Genomic DNA, 13,839 nt, shown 5'->3' on the forward strand with positions numbered 1-13,839 from the left:
ATACAAAATGATTACCAACCCATTATTCACACAAACAGATCGCATACAGAGAGCAGGTATGCACTCAGAAAACTGAATAAGGTAAATTTGTCCAGAAAATTACGGCGTATAATCATGTATTTAAAAAATGCCGAAGTTTTGAACTTCAAAATGTATATAGTCTTAATTTTTTTTTATAATAAATCATGCTGAGGGTTCATATTGTAATATTTCCCACAAAGTTCTGAAGAGAAACACGTTGCTATTAAATTTTGTACAACTACATAAAAAGTTAACGCAGTGTATTTTCATATAAAAACCTACATTGAATTGTGAGCCTTTGCATTTGAACGTCTGCTACATGAGGACTTGGATTACGAAAAATGAACGAACTTGAATTGTTACGGTTTTTGCCACCACCACACACACAGAGTATATTATTACTCATTGGTTCTTTTGGTAAAGTCACGTAGGTATAAATACCTACGTGACTTTACCGAAAGAACCAAAGAGTATGGATCGCTGCAGTCACGAAAACTTCAAGTCTAATTTCTTGTCGTAGGGAAATACTCGTTCTCCGCTGCCAATGGCACTCACAAAAACCTCCGATAGGCGTACACAGCATCAGATCAGATTGTGATTGGGACATCGCATGATTCTGGACCTGTCTCAACCTGCCAGCTCAGGAGATTGCCCTTGTAAGTAAATATAACCAAACAGTGCTTATAGAATAGCAAACAGTATTTTTTACCTCATCTCAGCTTGCAACCGATTCTTTATACTTTATAAAATTACTGTGAACACGCAGCAATACAAACAACGTTATTAAATTATTATTAAAGATTTTGGATGGCGCATTGATTAAGTTATTCGTACTTACTCCTTTTCACTGTCTAATTTCTCCTTCTATAACTACTCATTTCCCCTTAATTTTCTCTCCCCTCAACGTAGCGGCAGTTTGACTCTGTAATTAGCGTGGCTCGTGAACGCTGCGACCGATTCGTGGACGCCCAATCCCACGCGCGCTCTTTCTCGCGAATCCATTCCGGTTTGTAAATCGATGCAGGCGAGGTGGCCAACCTGCACCATGCAGCACATTCAAGGTAAATATTCGCCCTGCAATGGATTTCCAATTTTCAATTATCTTCGTTAATTGGTGAATTTCTACTCTTGATCTATTATATTATTCTTGTCTATCTGCGAGCATAGTATTATCATCACTCGTTTATTATTGCAGCAAAGTGTTATTAGTCTACAATCCGATCCAAACTATGCCCGACTGACTTAAGTCATTGACTATTGATTAATTCCATAATATCATGGATTGGCTTTGCTAGAAACTGGACTATCAATTAAAGTCACACCATCATATTTTAAACCCCTTAACCATAGGAACACCACTAACATTTACACATTTCCGGATGGCATTTTGTCTCTGGATCACACGAGAAAGCAAGCCGTATGTGACTTCCGCTGAGTGACCCCTGTGGCCAGGCTCACCGGTGGACTCAGGGTCCTCTCCCCCCCCGTGGCCAGGCTCACCGGTGGACTCAGGGCCCTCTCCCCCCCGTGGCCAGGCTCACTGGTGGACTCAGGGCCCTCTCCCCCCCCGTGGCCAGGCTCACTGGTGGACTCAGGGCCCTCTCCCCCCCCGTGGCCAGGCTCACTGGTGGACTCAGGGCCCTCTCCCCCCCCGTGGCCAGGCTCACCGGTGGACTCAGGGTCCTCTCCCCCCCCTGTGGCCAGGCTCACTGGTGGACTCAGGGTCCTCTCCCCCCCTGTGGCCAGGCTCACCGGTGGACTCAGGACCCTCTCCCCCCCCTGTGGCCAGGCTCACTGGTGGACTCAGGGTCCTCTCCCCCCCCGTGGCCAGGCTCACCGGTGGACTCAGGGTCCTCTCCCCCCCCTGTGGCCAGGCTCACCGGTGGACTCAGGGTCCTCTCCCCCCCCGTGGCCAGGCTCACTGGTGGACTCAGGGTCCTCTCCCCCCCCGTGGCCAGGCTCACTGGTGGACTCAGGGCCCTCTCCCCCCCTGTGGCCAGGCTCACCGGTGGACTCAGGGTCCTCTCCCCCCCCTGTGGCCAGGCTCACCGGTGGACTCAGGGCCCTCTCCCCCCCAGTGGCCAGGCTCACCGGTGGACTCAGGGTCCTCTCCCCCCCCGTGGCCAGGCTCACCGGTGGACTCAGGGCCCTCTCCCCCCCCGTGGCCCGGCTCACCGGTGGACTCAGGGTCCTCTCCCCCCCCGCTCACCGGTGGACTCAGGACCCTCTCCCCCCCAGTGGCCAGGCTCACCGGTGGACTCAGGGTCCTCTCCCCCCCCTGTGGCCAGGCTCACTGGTGGACTCAGGGTCCTCTCCCCCCCTGTGGCCAGGCTCACCGGTGGACTCAGGACCCTCTCCCCCCCCTGTGGCCAGGCTCACTGGTGGACTCAGGGTCCTCTCCCCCCCCGTGGCCAGGCTCACCGGTGGACTCAGGGTCCTCTCCCCCCCCTGTGGCCAGGCTCACCGGTGGACTCAGGGTCCTCTCCCCCCCCGTGGCCAGGCTCACTGGTGGACTCAGGGTCCTCTCCCCCCCCGTGGCCAGGCTCACTGGTGGACTCAGGGCCCTCTCCCCCCCTGTGGCCAGGCTCACCGGTGGACTCAGGGTCCTCTCCCCCCCCTGTGGCCAGGCTCACCGGTGGACTCAGGACCCTCTCCCCCCCAGTGGCCAGGCTCACCGGTGGACTCAGGGTCCTCTCCCCCCCCGTGGCCAGGCTCACCGGTGGACTCAGGGCCCTCTCCCCCCCCGTGGCCAGGCTCACCGGTGGACTCAGGGTCCTCTCCCCCCCCGCTCACCGGTGGACTCAGGACCCTCTCCCCCCCAGTGGCCAGGCTCACCGGTGGACTCAGGGTCCTCTCCCCCCCCGTGGCCAGGCTCACCGGTGGACTCAGGACCCTCTCCCCCCCCGTGGCCAGGTTCACCGGTGGACTCAGGGTCCTCTCCCCCCCCGTGGCCAGGCTCACCGGTGGACTCAGGGCCCTCTCCCCCCCCGTGGCCAGGCTCACCGGTGGACTCAGGACCCTCTCCCCCCCCGTGGCCAGGCTCACCGGTGGACTCAGGGTCCTCTCCCCCCCCCCGTGGCCAGGCTTACCGGTGGACTCAGGACCCTCTCCCCCCCCCCCCCGTGGCCAGGCTCACTGGTGGACTCAGGACCCTCTCCCCCCCCGTGGCCAGGCTCACCGGTGGACTCAGGGTCCTCTCCCCCCCCCCGTGGCCAGGCTCACTGGTGGACTCAGGGTCCTCTCCCCCCCCCCCGTGGCCAGGCTCACTGGTGGACTCAGGACCCTCTCCCCCCCCCGTGGCCAGGTTCACCGGTGGACTCAGGGTCCTCTCTCCGTGCTGCCGATGAGGCGGCTGGCACTCGGCTCGGCGCACGATAATGATCAATAACCGCGTTCAACTTCACCGACGCACGCGACAAAACGCGCCCGTTCAAGCAACCATCGATTCTCATCTTTTTAGCGACGTTTCCCTTTGCAGCGTCCTCCCACGCCGCCACCTACTTCATTTTCACCTGACGTTTGAAACGACCAAACAAAAATAAAGCATCTTATTGGTTCTTTCGGTAAAGTCACGTAGAAGGGAAGTAATAAAATAATAAAAATAAAACATAATAAAATAATTCTCACGACGTTTCGGCCACAACGCAAGCAGCCGTCCTCAGGTGAAACCAGGTCTGTCGAGGCGACAGCGTCTGAATGAAACAGCACACGTGCTTGGAGCATATATATAAGCTGGGTTGTAAGGGGGGGGGCGAAAAGGGCGTCTTGACAAAAGAATTTGCATATCAGAAAAATTTATCATATTTATGGGAAATGCAGGTATGTGATTAGTACTACTTATGTCCGTGCATTATGCAGGATTAGCAGCATCCAAGGGAGGGGATATGGGAAATGCAGGTATGTGAATTAGTGCTTCTTTGCCCGTGCATTATGCAGGATTAGCAGCATCACAGGGAGGGGATAGGGATAGCATTAATAAAGGGAAGGAGTGTTAATAGTATGTAGCTGCAGTAACTAAAACCACCACGTAAACAACTAAAGTATAAACTCCTGATAAAACACAAGATCCAGGTCCGATTCAACACAGTACATAAAATCCGTGATCTGGTCCCGTCTGTACCCTGGCGTCTACAAACTAAGTTGCCTCTGTGGTAGCAGTTACATTCGAGAAACCAAACGACATGTGATGCTGCTAATCCTGCATAATGCACGGGCAAAGTAGCACTAATTCACAAACCTGCATTTCCCATATCCCCTCCCTTGGATGCTGCTAATCCTGCATAATGCACGGACATAAGTAGTACTAATCACATACCTGCATTTCCCATAAATATACTAAATTCCTCTTGATATGCACATTCTTTTGTCAAGACGCCCTTCCCCCCCCCCCCCTTCCAACCCAGCTTATATATATGCTCCAAGCACGTGTGCTGTTTCCTTCAGACGCTGTCGCCTCGACAGACCTGGTTTCACCTGAGGTCGGCTGCTTGCGTTGTGGCCGAAACGTCGTGAGAATTATTTTATTATGTTTTATTTTTATTATTTTATTACTTCCCTTCTACGTGACTTTACCGAAAGAACCGAGAAGATGAATCCCTGCAGTCACGAAAGCTTTAAATCGAAAAATAAAGCAATTAAACCGTATGGACCAGTTACTTCAGAGTCTGTGTCCACAAGTTGCAAACCCATTGTCTCTTGTAACATGGAAGCTCCCATTATGTCATCATATCTGTAACCAAAAATAAGGAAGCTGGGCGTTTGTTTCTTGTCAAACAGCACTTCTTGACACAATGAAGACGGTCCTTAAACTGTTTGGCAATTTTGAAGATTACTACCGGGTCTGAAGTGCCGATGCACGGATTACCTCCGCACTGACAAGGCTACAGTCAGTGCGAAGTGAAACTAGACGCTGATTGTTTCAGTGCAGGCCCATTACCATTAATATACCCCCACTATTCCCATGGTAATGGTGCTGGGCTGCCCCCACCCACTCAAATCACGTGATTCTGCCGTCTCTCCGTATGCACCCAGATGCCATCATTTACCTAGTTCCTCCTTGCCATGGAAAGCAAAGAAGAGGATACATTGTGACCACGTGTTCTTGCCCATTTGATATTTAAGCCAACAAACACATGGTCGGGTAGCTCAATGCTCCCCTTCCTTTTTTCATTAAGAGTCTATTCTAGAAAAAGAATAAGAAGAATACAGGAGAATCACTGCCTTCTATATAAAATCTTTTTTTTATAAAGAGCAATATAGCAACTAACAAGGATGCCTTTGAAGACGCGGCGAGAGATAAAGATTCGAGGCTGCTGAGTGATGCCACGCGCAGGAGGCTGCAAGATGCCGGACGCATGACCGGGGGGTGAATGGTGCCTGGATGCGGAGGACAGTGATGGAGGGAACACCGGGAGGAGCTCGGGGAAGAACAACACCGCGATCTGACTGGACCTCAATCTCCAAACACTGGACACCAAACAGCAAAGCAATGGAGGGGATGGAAGCCGTATAAGCTGACGGGCACAGCGGCGGACGGAGCAAGTGGCGGAGACACCGCGAGGAGTGACGGAAACGACCCAAAAGTAGCGAGGCACAACGTGCGAAGGAGACGCTTCAACGTGACGGTTTGCGGGCGGAGCAATTCTCCAGCAGCCGGTAGACGGGGAGGGAGCTCACCTTGGAGGAGGTGGGCGTGTCGTCGGGGTTTCCGTTCTCCGTCATGGCGCCGCCTGGCACCACGAGTCGTCGGCCCGTGCGCGGCTCGGGGGAATCTGTCGGCACACGGGACGCAAGCATCCGGCTACTTGACGCGCCTAACCGGCAACCGTGGAGCTCAACCGGACATGAACATACCGTCCAAATAAATAAATAAATCGGCCCACACAGAGGCGGTGGTTTGATTTGCACAGCCGTTCATCAAGTGATCTCCGTGCAAAATTACCAAATTACCACCACAAATATCCCATGACATTATTTGCAAGATGGGGGCGGCGGCGGCTACGACAGGGTGGTGTCACAAACGATCCGACCTCGCGACGCACAACACAATGCGGCAATTATCAAACTACGGCATAATTATGGAAGTTCTGTAAACAGATTAAAAAATTAGGAATACTGTCCTGTAAATGTGTTCGCACATATTTACAGTACAACCATTTACAGCACAGCCTTCTGCTGACGAGAAACTAAATGTCGACACCATTCTAGTTTTACTTGTCTTGAAGCAATGCTGCTGAATGACGCACTTCCAGAACACAGTGCGGTATATTGGGTTGTGTAAAAAATATTTGTTGTGAAGAGATGGACATGTGAAGGCGACATTGTAGGCTGTCTGTTGGTAAAATAACTCAACAGGAATTTCCAGGTATCAGGAATTGAACATGAACATAGACCTACAACCTCACAGCCGTAGGTCCCAGGTTACGCTCACTCTCTCGAAAGCAATGCACCTGCATCACATCCACGGTGAAAACATACCGAGGATACCGATACAGTTTTTTTTTTTTACGATGGTTGCTGTAACACCTTGGGGCAATTTATATAATAACCACATGGACACAAACTTTCTATTGTCTTGGCTCTACGTGCGTTATACTTCTCCCACCCTACAAAATAATGAGAAAAGCTAATTCTGCTGACGCAATGGGCCCGAATGCTGCAGCGTCAGCTCAGCTGCAAACATTAAATCAGGGTAGGTGTCAAGATGCCTTCGGATTTTGTTGTTGCTGTTATCTTTAAGTGGATTGCACCTCAGCGGCCGGTGTTAGCATGCAGCCGAGCCTGCGTGACCAGCTGAGATTGAAAATCACTCTGCTCCCAGCCTCACTTGCCGACATTACCCTCCGAATGCGCGCTCGATTCAATGTGAAAAATGCCTCGCCTATTTGCCGAAAGTTACAAATAATCCGCTGTATTATCTCACAGGATAAACATTCGCTGGCTTGGTGGATTGTGGGCGCACTATCGTTTTTTTTCCAGCAGGGAGGGAGGTGGGGGTGTAAAAACGCATCAATTAATTAATATTGATTTTTTTAAGCTCTTCATAAAAGCATCACAATCGCGTGGTGAACAATCGATGCTTTTCAATTTGCACACGCTCTACGTAATGGGTTTTTTGTGACCCCGGTAGCCACTATGGGCCGCTACATTTGCAACAAATATAAAAAAGAGAGACCAAATACTTGAATCCTATCTCAAATCCTTAATCACGACATTCATGGGAGTCACCCAGGGGGCGAATCATTACCTCTAATTTTTCAGATCGGAATGTCTTAATGGTAACCTTCACCCCGGTTTAATTTTCACTACGTCCCATCAGCAGTGTATAGCCTCCTCATGGAGCGTACGTAGCCCAACCGTGCTAATCAGGTGTGGAGGGAAGGACAACCAACTTAACACACGCAAAAAAAACACGCAAAAATGCCAATAAGCAACCCAATGCTACGAGCATCATCCATCCAACACTGGCACGACTCGCTGGCAAGGCCATCTGACTCTGGGAAGAAACGGCAGCCGAGCTGCACGACACTCGCTATTCAACCCCGCACGGTGTGGTTACGTACGGCGCGAAAGAAGTTCAACAACATACATAGTCTGTTCTCCTATAATGCTGCATATTGTTTCCATAACGCGAATTGGATATAATGCGATTAATGTATCAGGGAATGCATTTTTTACAAAGCGGATGCAAATTGGATAAAACGCGATTGAGTGAACGGAACTATGTCGCGCGAGGTCGGAATAAGCAGTTGTACGGCTGCCTCGGAGTAGCATCGCACGAGGCATTGGGATGCTGCTGGATGCTTCTTGATGCTACCCACACGCCGCAGTCTTTGTTCAGCCTGCGTACGCATCTCACGTGTTATCGCCGACTGGGCTTGACCCTATATTATATATTATTCATTACAACGCGTTTTTTTTCATAACGTGGAGTTTTCCAGGAACGCATTGTAGGAGAACAAGACTGCACTTGCTCCACGTGCGACACCCTGGGCCTCTGCCACCCTTGCGTCTCGACGGACGCTCGCGGGCAACCGTGGAAGCTAATTAGTTGAGGGGTCTTAAGCGACGCGTCTGTGCAGGCATTCGGACCTTCATCTGCGCGTGGACAACGACGCGTGCGTACAGATGATATTAAGTGCCCCCACTTACATTTAATTGTGTGTGCGCCCATAAGGTCCTCCTGAGGATCAATTCCCGCTGTCCTTCAACGACACGCCAAGTAGCGATCACAGCGGATGCTATGCAATTGACACCGAGGCAAAATGCGTGTGCCGGTGGGGGGACGGTGGTCAGCGTTACACCGATGTCAGATTCAAATTAACGTTCTACTTTGCGTCTGGCTACGCGAGCTGTAAAGGGAGGGGCGCGGAGGGGCGGCGCCCTGCGTCTCTGCGGTACGCGGCACCGTTGCGGTGAGGGTCGCGCCTGGCAGGACAGGGTGCGCAAGGCAGCCAGTCTCTCCCGGATTGCATGATGCTCGTTGCCGCGAAAGGGAAGCGCAACATGGCGCAACGCCTCTCCTCGGGTGTGTCGTGGCCTGCTAGAAGGCACGATGCCCTTCTTTGAGAGGCAGCCACTTCCCACGTGGATCCCAGATGAACGGTGGGATTTTTATTGGTTCATCTTACGCCGATTTGGCTGTGTTCCATCACGATCGGTAAAAGCAGTGCGGGAGTTCCCAACTTGTACTGTCTGTGCTTTTTCGTGGCCTTTCACTCCCCTTCAATCCGGACAATCCGAAATCATTGTTCATTGTGAAATCTGAGTGGCGGCAGCGATTGATGCCACTCATGCTGCAGGCCCTCGACTCTCCCCACCATGCCATCCCTCACCGCAGCAGCGCTCTCTCCATAGCACCACTGTGGCCACTGTCGGCCGTGTAACCCTGTGCAGGCTGCACATTTTTTCTTCTTCTTATCCTGAAATTTCATGTAATATTAAACGTCTTTTTAAAAATATAAATACAAGTCGATCCATGTATAGATACTCCTGTAAAGAAATATGTGAGAAATCTTCTTTTTATATTTCAAGGCCTCTCCACGTCTCCCACCGGTCTCAACGGACTTGAATCTTTTAGCACGCCCTTCCGTGACGCACGAAGCCATCGCCTTCACAGTACTCAATCGCTCGTTGAGAATAAAGTGAGATGGCCGTTAGGAATCAACGGGCATCCGTAAATAAATGTGAAATTCTCGTCTCTGAAATGTACGTGCGACAGTCTCTCCTTTTTAAAGAGCGTGCGGTGACATGTCAGCGATCTGTGTAATCCTCTCAAGTTTACGGGAAGTAAAAGCACATTCAGGTCATTACAACAATCGGGACTTCTTTCTTAAAAAGTGTTCACGCTGTAGGCTAAAACTTTAAAAACAAAATCATCGTTCGTCGCCGGATACGAAAAGCCACGAAAGGTATTTGTTCAGATAAATAGCAACTAACGTCTGTCAGCCCCATTAGCTCAACTTAATTTTTCGCCGAAATGAAACGCAAACAACGAGTTTCACCTTCCCTCACTGTCTGAACAAAGAGAACCGAGAATCCTTACTTTATGGACTATTTATCGGTGCGTACGTCGATTTAACGACATGTCCTGGTCATAGAACGCCAGCTACCAATGACAACTCACAAATATCACTGGTACAACATTTTTAATTACAGTATCACCGAGTTGTTTGCAATGCTTGCTTAGAAAAATAAAAAGAGGCAAGTTTGGTTACCCCTGCGTGGCAAACGTGGGCGGCCTCATACCGTCGCTGTCTCGTTATACTCCAATTCAACTGGATCAAATGTCAGAGCGGATGGTTCGTTGAGAATATTGAATTATTAATATCATCCATGTAAATACCAGCCGGGGTGACTGAGGACCACACAGTACGAAATGTTACCGTTCCGTTTACTTTCGTGAGTCAGCAATGTTGACCGACTGCGAACGGAGCTGTCTCGAGACTTCTAAACGCATCCATTTGCATGGTAATGGCCATTTACATTTCATGAACTATACGATATCCAGCTGCGAGGTTTCAAGATCGTTGGATGTTTTGGAAGCATTTAAATTGATTTGTGTCGATTCCCTGCTCATTTTCGTCAAACGTGCAGGTAAACGACACTCGCGTGGTTTCTGGGCTCTATTCCGAGACACAAATTGTCCTCAGTCCCTCCGCCGCTGTCCGCGGCGAGACCTCGCCATCAAACTAAATACACGGCCACACGCGTGCCATGCTAACGCCCTACGCAGGTCCACACCGCAGTGGCGGTTGCCAACGATGTGGGGACGGTGGACGCCCCCCAATCAAGCCCACTGCTCACCGCCTCCCCCCAGCCCATGGTTAGCTCAAACACGTCCATCAAACTTTCGGCGGGGATTCTCTCGGGCGCGTTCCCTCCTTTGACTGCCATTCCATCGTTAGTCTCGACCGCCGGCCATCATCCCGGGCAGCGACTCAACCTGCCCACGCCCACTCTTCTCATTTGATGTTAATCTTCCCTTGATGTCCACTCTGCTACTTGAAGGAAAAGAATACCAAACTAATAATGGAAAGTTGGTAAAACGCCCAGAAAATTATGTTAGATATAATGGAAGCGCCGGTGCCTATGATAATTTCCACGTGCGGCTCAATCATGATCGAATGTAGGATAGTAGACACAGGACACTACAGAGCCCTTTACAAGTAATTTCTCCAGCACGGTATCCATGCCGAAGCCTGAGCCCCCCCCTCCCACACATGAAAGACTTCTGCACCCCCTTTGGGTGGGGCTCACGCGAGCCACAGGGTGAGAACTGCTGCATTGCAGAGGGCCCATTATAACAATTTAGGGGGGGAAATGTCTAGAACCCGTCCAGAGCAGGTTTGCTAAAAAAGAACCCCTTTGACAAAAGACAAAATGGAATGAATTTCAAATGCCTTCGAACGAAGAGGCAGTCGATGCAGTCAAGACGTTTCAATGCACTTTGTTGTACATTCTTGAGCGCCGAATTGAAACGTTGCGCAGGTTTCCAGCTCGTGAAACCCAGGTGAAGGCTGTTTGTCGAGTGCTTCATCAGAGCACACCGCCACTTCTCTGTGCACGAGAAAGTAACTCGTTGGACCCTTCACCGCTTGAACATAATGAGGTAGAAATCTGCATTCTGTCACGTGCACGAGAGGTAACATCTTGTACCAAAGGGCCGAACGTGTGTTTTTTACACACCATACGTATAGCGGCAGACAATTCATTGGAATAAATATCAGGGCCCTTTAAATACATTTTGCCTGTAAGTCTGCCACAACGTGCTCCTCTGCAAGTGTACAGTGACCCATGTCCATGCCCCTGACCTTGACGCGGTTCGTTTCCCAGGCGTGCAAAGAGGTGCAAGTAAACACCTGGCCGTTGAGGGAGCTCCACGTCCCGACACGTGACTCACGGTGTTAGTGCATTGGGTGCTGTGTGCTGGGGTATGGACGGCGCATTTCTTGCTTGCGCGCGATAACGATTGACGGGCGCGAGAACACCGCTCGTCATCGTTGCTTGGGGTTCACGAGGAAATTCTATTACTTATCGAGCGAGTGAGAATCCGCAGAAAAAAAGGCAAAAAGTCGCATTTGACACCAGGAGAGAGAATAAATATAGTGCGAGCTCGCGCTCGCACGTCAAAAACACCGGACGAGAGGTGCGGGAGTCGGTGCCGCGAGCTCGTGGTCAAATCGCCCCCCGACATTTCCGCTTCGCAATGTTTTGGGCGTGACACCGTGCGAGTAGCAGTAAGAAAATTCAATTAAACGTTCAATCAGAGGCTCATAATTATTCCGTGTCCCTTTGCAAAGCGCGGATGTATGACACAGAGGCACGGAGTAATGCAATACCTTAAAACACATGCAACAGAAAATCTCGGTGTATGGTGATTGCTATCACACGCACTATTCTGCTGCTCTGTTGCTACAGTATTCACGCAGTCACTTGTTCATTCAGTTTATTTAAGTTGTTTTGTTAATTAGATACGAGATCTTGAGGGACAACGTAGATCGCATTTGCAAGGAGTGACTCGAGTCACCAAAATGACATGTGGACTTCTTTTTCACCGTACGTAGCCAACCGTGCTAATCGGAGGTGCGAAATCAGAGCTATGAAGATAATTACGAGTGCGCCATAAAACTCTCTCTTGCATCACGTTCCGTGGCCCCTAGCGGAAATTGCTTTGTAGCTGTCGAGATTAAAAAAGGAACCGTTGGACGGCAGCACGGGCACGGGGAAATTACGCATTTATTTAAAAAAATGTTAAACAGAGAGGGTGGAGTTGTACAAAGAAATGTGAGCTCATTTGAAACAGGGAGAGAAAGGGATGGAAATTTGTGAAAGTGCACCAATGCGAGACCCTCCCCCACGTCCAGAGGCAGTCATTGCACGTTCTTGCGGGCAGGCCGGGGTCACACGGCTCTGTGAAGGGAAGCCAACTTGCATTACCCCCACAGCACAAGCAGATGTAGGCTGCCCCGGGAGCACACAGGGCAGCCTCCATCTGCACGCGGCTGCACCCATGCTTCCCCCACCCGCCCCCCCACGTCCTCTCCCAACTTCCCCGTGCTTCCCATAGACATATTTACGACGTCTCGTGTCCAGCCCCAGCTCACTAGGCTTAGTTACAAGAGCTGGCTGGAAGTGGCTCGTGGCTCAAACAACGAACTCTTTGTAAACTCGTCAGAATCGGCGTCTTATATTTCGACTGGAGGAGGAATCCGATGAGCTATGAAGCTCTTTTTCGCAGAAGTCTCAGATATGGGCACGGGGGCAGCAAAGTTACAGCGGCAAACAATACAAAATGCACAATAGGAGTGCAAGAAACATAAATAAAAACAGATATTAATGATATAAGTCTGGTTTATAAAGCTTCGGCAAGGCAGCAAAAAGAACAACAAACAATCCCAGGCCACACCACACAGCCGCAGTAGCCCCTCGATAAAATGGCCACATCAACATTGAACTACTTGTTGAGTTATTATCACGCGTGGAGGAGAAATTACACTTACCAAACGTTTTTGGGCAATTAGTCAGTGACGTCGTTAAAAAGGCGCAAGAGACAGATTTTCACCTCGCAGGTACAAGTCCCATTCCCTCCCCCTGTATGGCCCCTCCAGACCAACCCCGACTACAGGCACCCACGCAGCTGGCTGCTCCTGCTCGACTCGCAAAGCGATGTTGCACCAAGCGCTTTGAGAATGTACCGAGGTGCATCCCCTCTGGGCTGGAGATTTGCGCCGGCGTAGGAGATTAAATGTACGTATGTTGAACTTCTTTCGCAACCGTCGTCGCCAACAGTGCTGATTGGAGGTGCGGGGGGGGGGGGGAGACAACATACTAAACACAAAAAGCAGTCTAAAAAAATTCGCTTTCAATCTAGAATCCCCCCCCCCCCACCCCGGTGTAGGAGTTGAGATTAACCCCGTGTAGGAGTATTCAACTGCGTACAATCCTGACAAATCTCACTCGGCACCACCGACCGCCACATTCGATAGCATCTAAACCCTGCAAGTGGCCGTGAACATTTTCAACCTGCTTCTCGCCTGTGCTACGTAATTGTAAAATGTTCTTCAGACTCTTTTTTTTGTAAGTATGCCAAGAAAGCGAAATAAGCACATTATGAAAATGTACATTACATTTTATTCCAGATTGAAAAGAGGATCGGCGTCGCGGTGAATTTGGTTTGCAGTGGCGGTAGCAGGCGATGACAGGGCTCCTATGGGCCTTTACCCTCTCACCGGCTCCATCGCCCACGGTGACACTGTGGGTGGCACCGTGGCTGACATTGCGAGTGACACCGCACGTGACACTGTGGCTGACATCAGA

General features: G+C 50.7%; 1 protein-coding gene across 8 annotated transcripts in view; it reads right to left on the reverse strand.

Annotated features, from left to right (window-relative positions):
• Positions 1-13,839, reverse strand: part of LOC133341919 (ras GTPase-activating protein nGAP-like) — a 625,061-nt gene that overhangs the window by 233,502 nt on the left and 377,720 nt on the right. For all 8 annotated transcript variants that reach the window (XM_061550751.1, XM_061550750.1, XM_061550752.1 and 5 more), the window contains one exon: positions 5,698-5,792. In XM_061550751.1, the coding sequence (XP_061406735.1) occupies positions 5,698-5,792 (95 nt within the window). The remainder of the gene's footprint in view (positions 1-5,697; positions 5,793-13,839) is intronic.

This window comes from Lethenteron reissneri, chromosome 12 (assembly GCF_015708825.2).
Source record: "Lethenteron reissneri isolate LAM-NWPU_2019-01 chromosome 12, ASM1570882v1, whole genome shotgun sequence".
NCBI lineage: Eukaryota > Metazoa > Chordata > Hyperoartia > Petromyzontiformes > Petromyzontidae > Lethenteron > Lethenteron reissneri.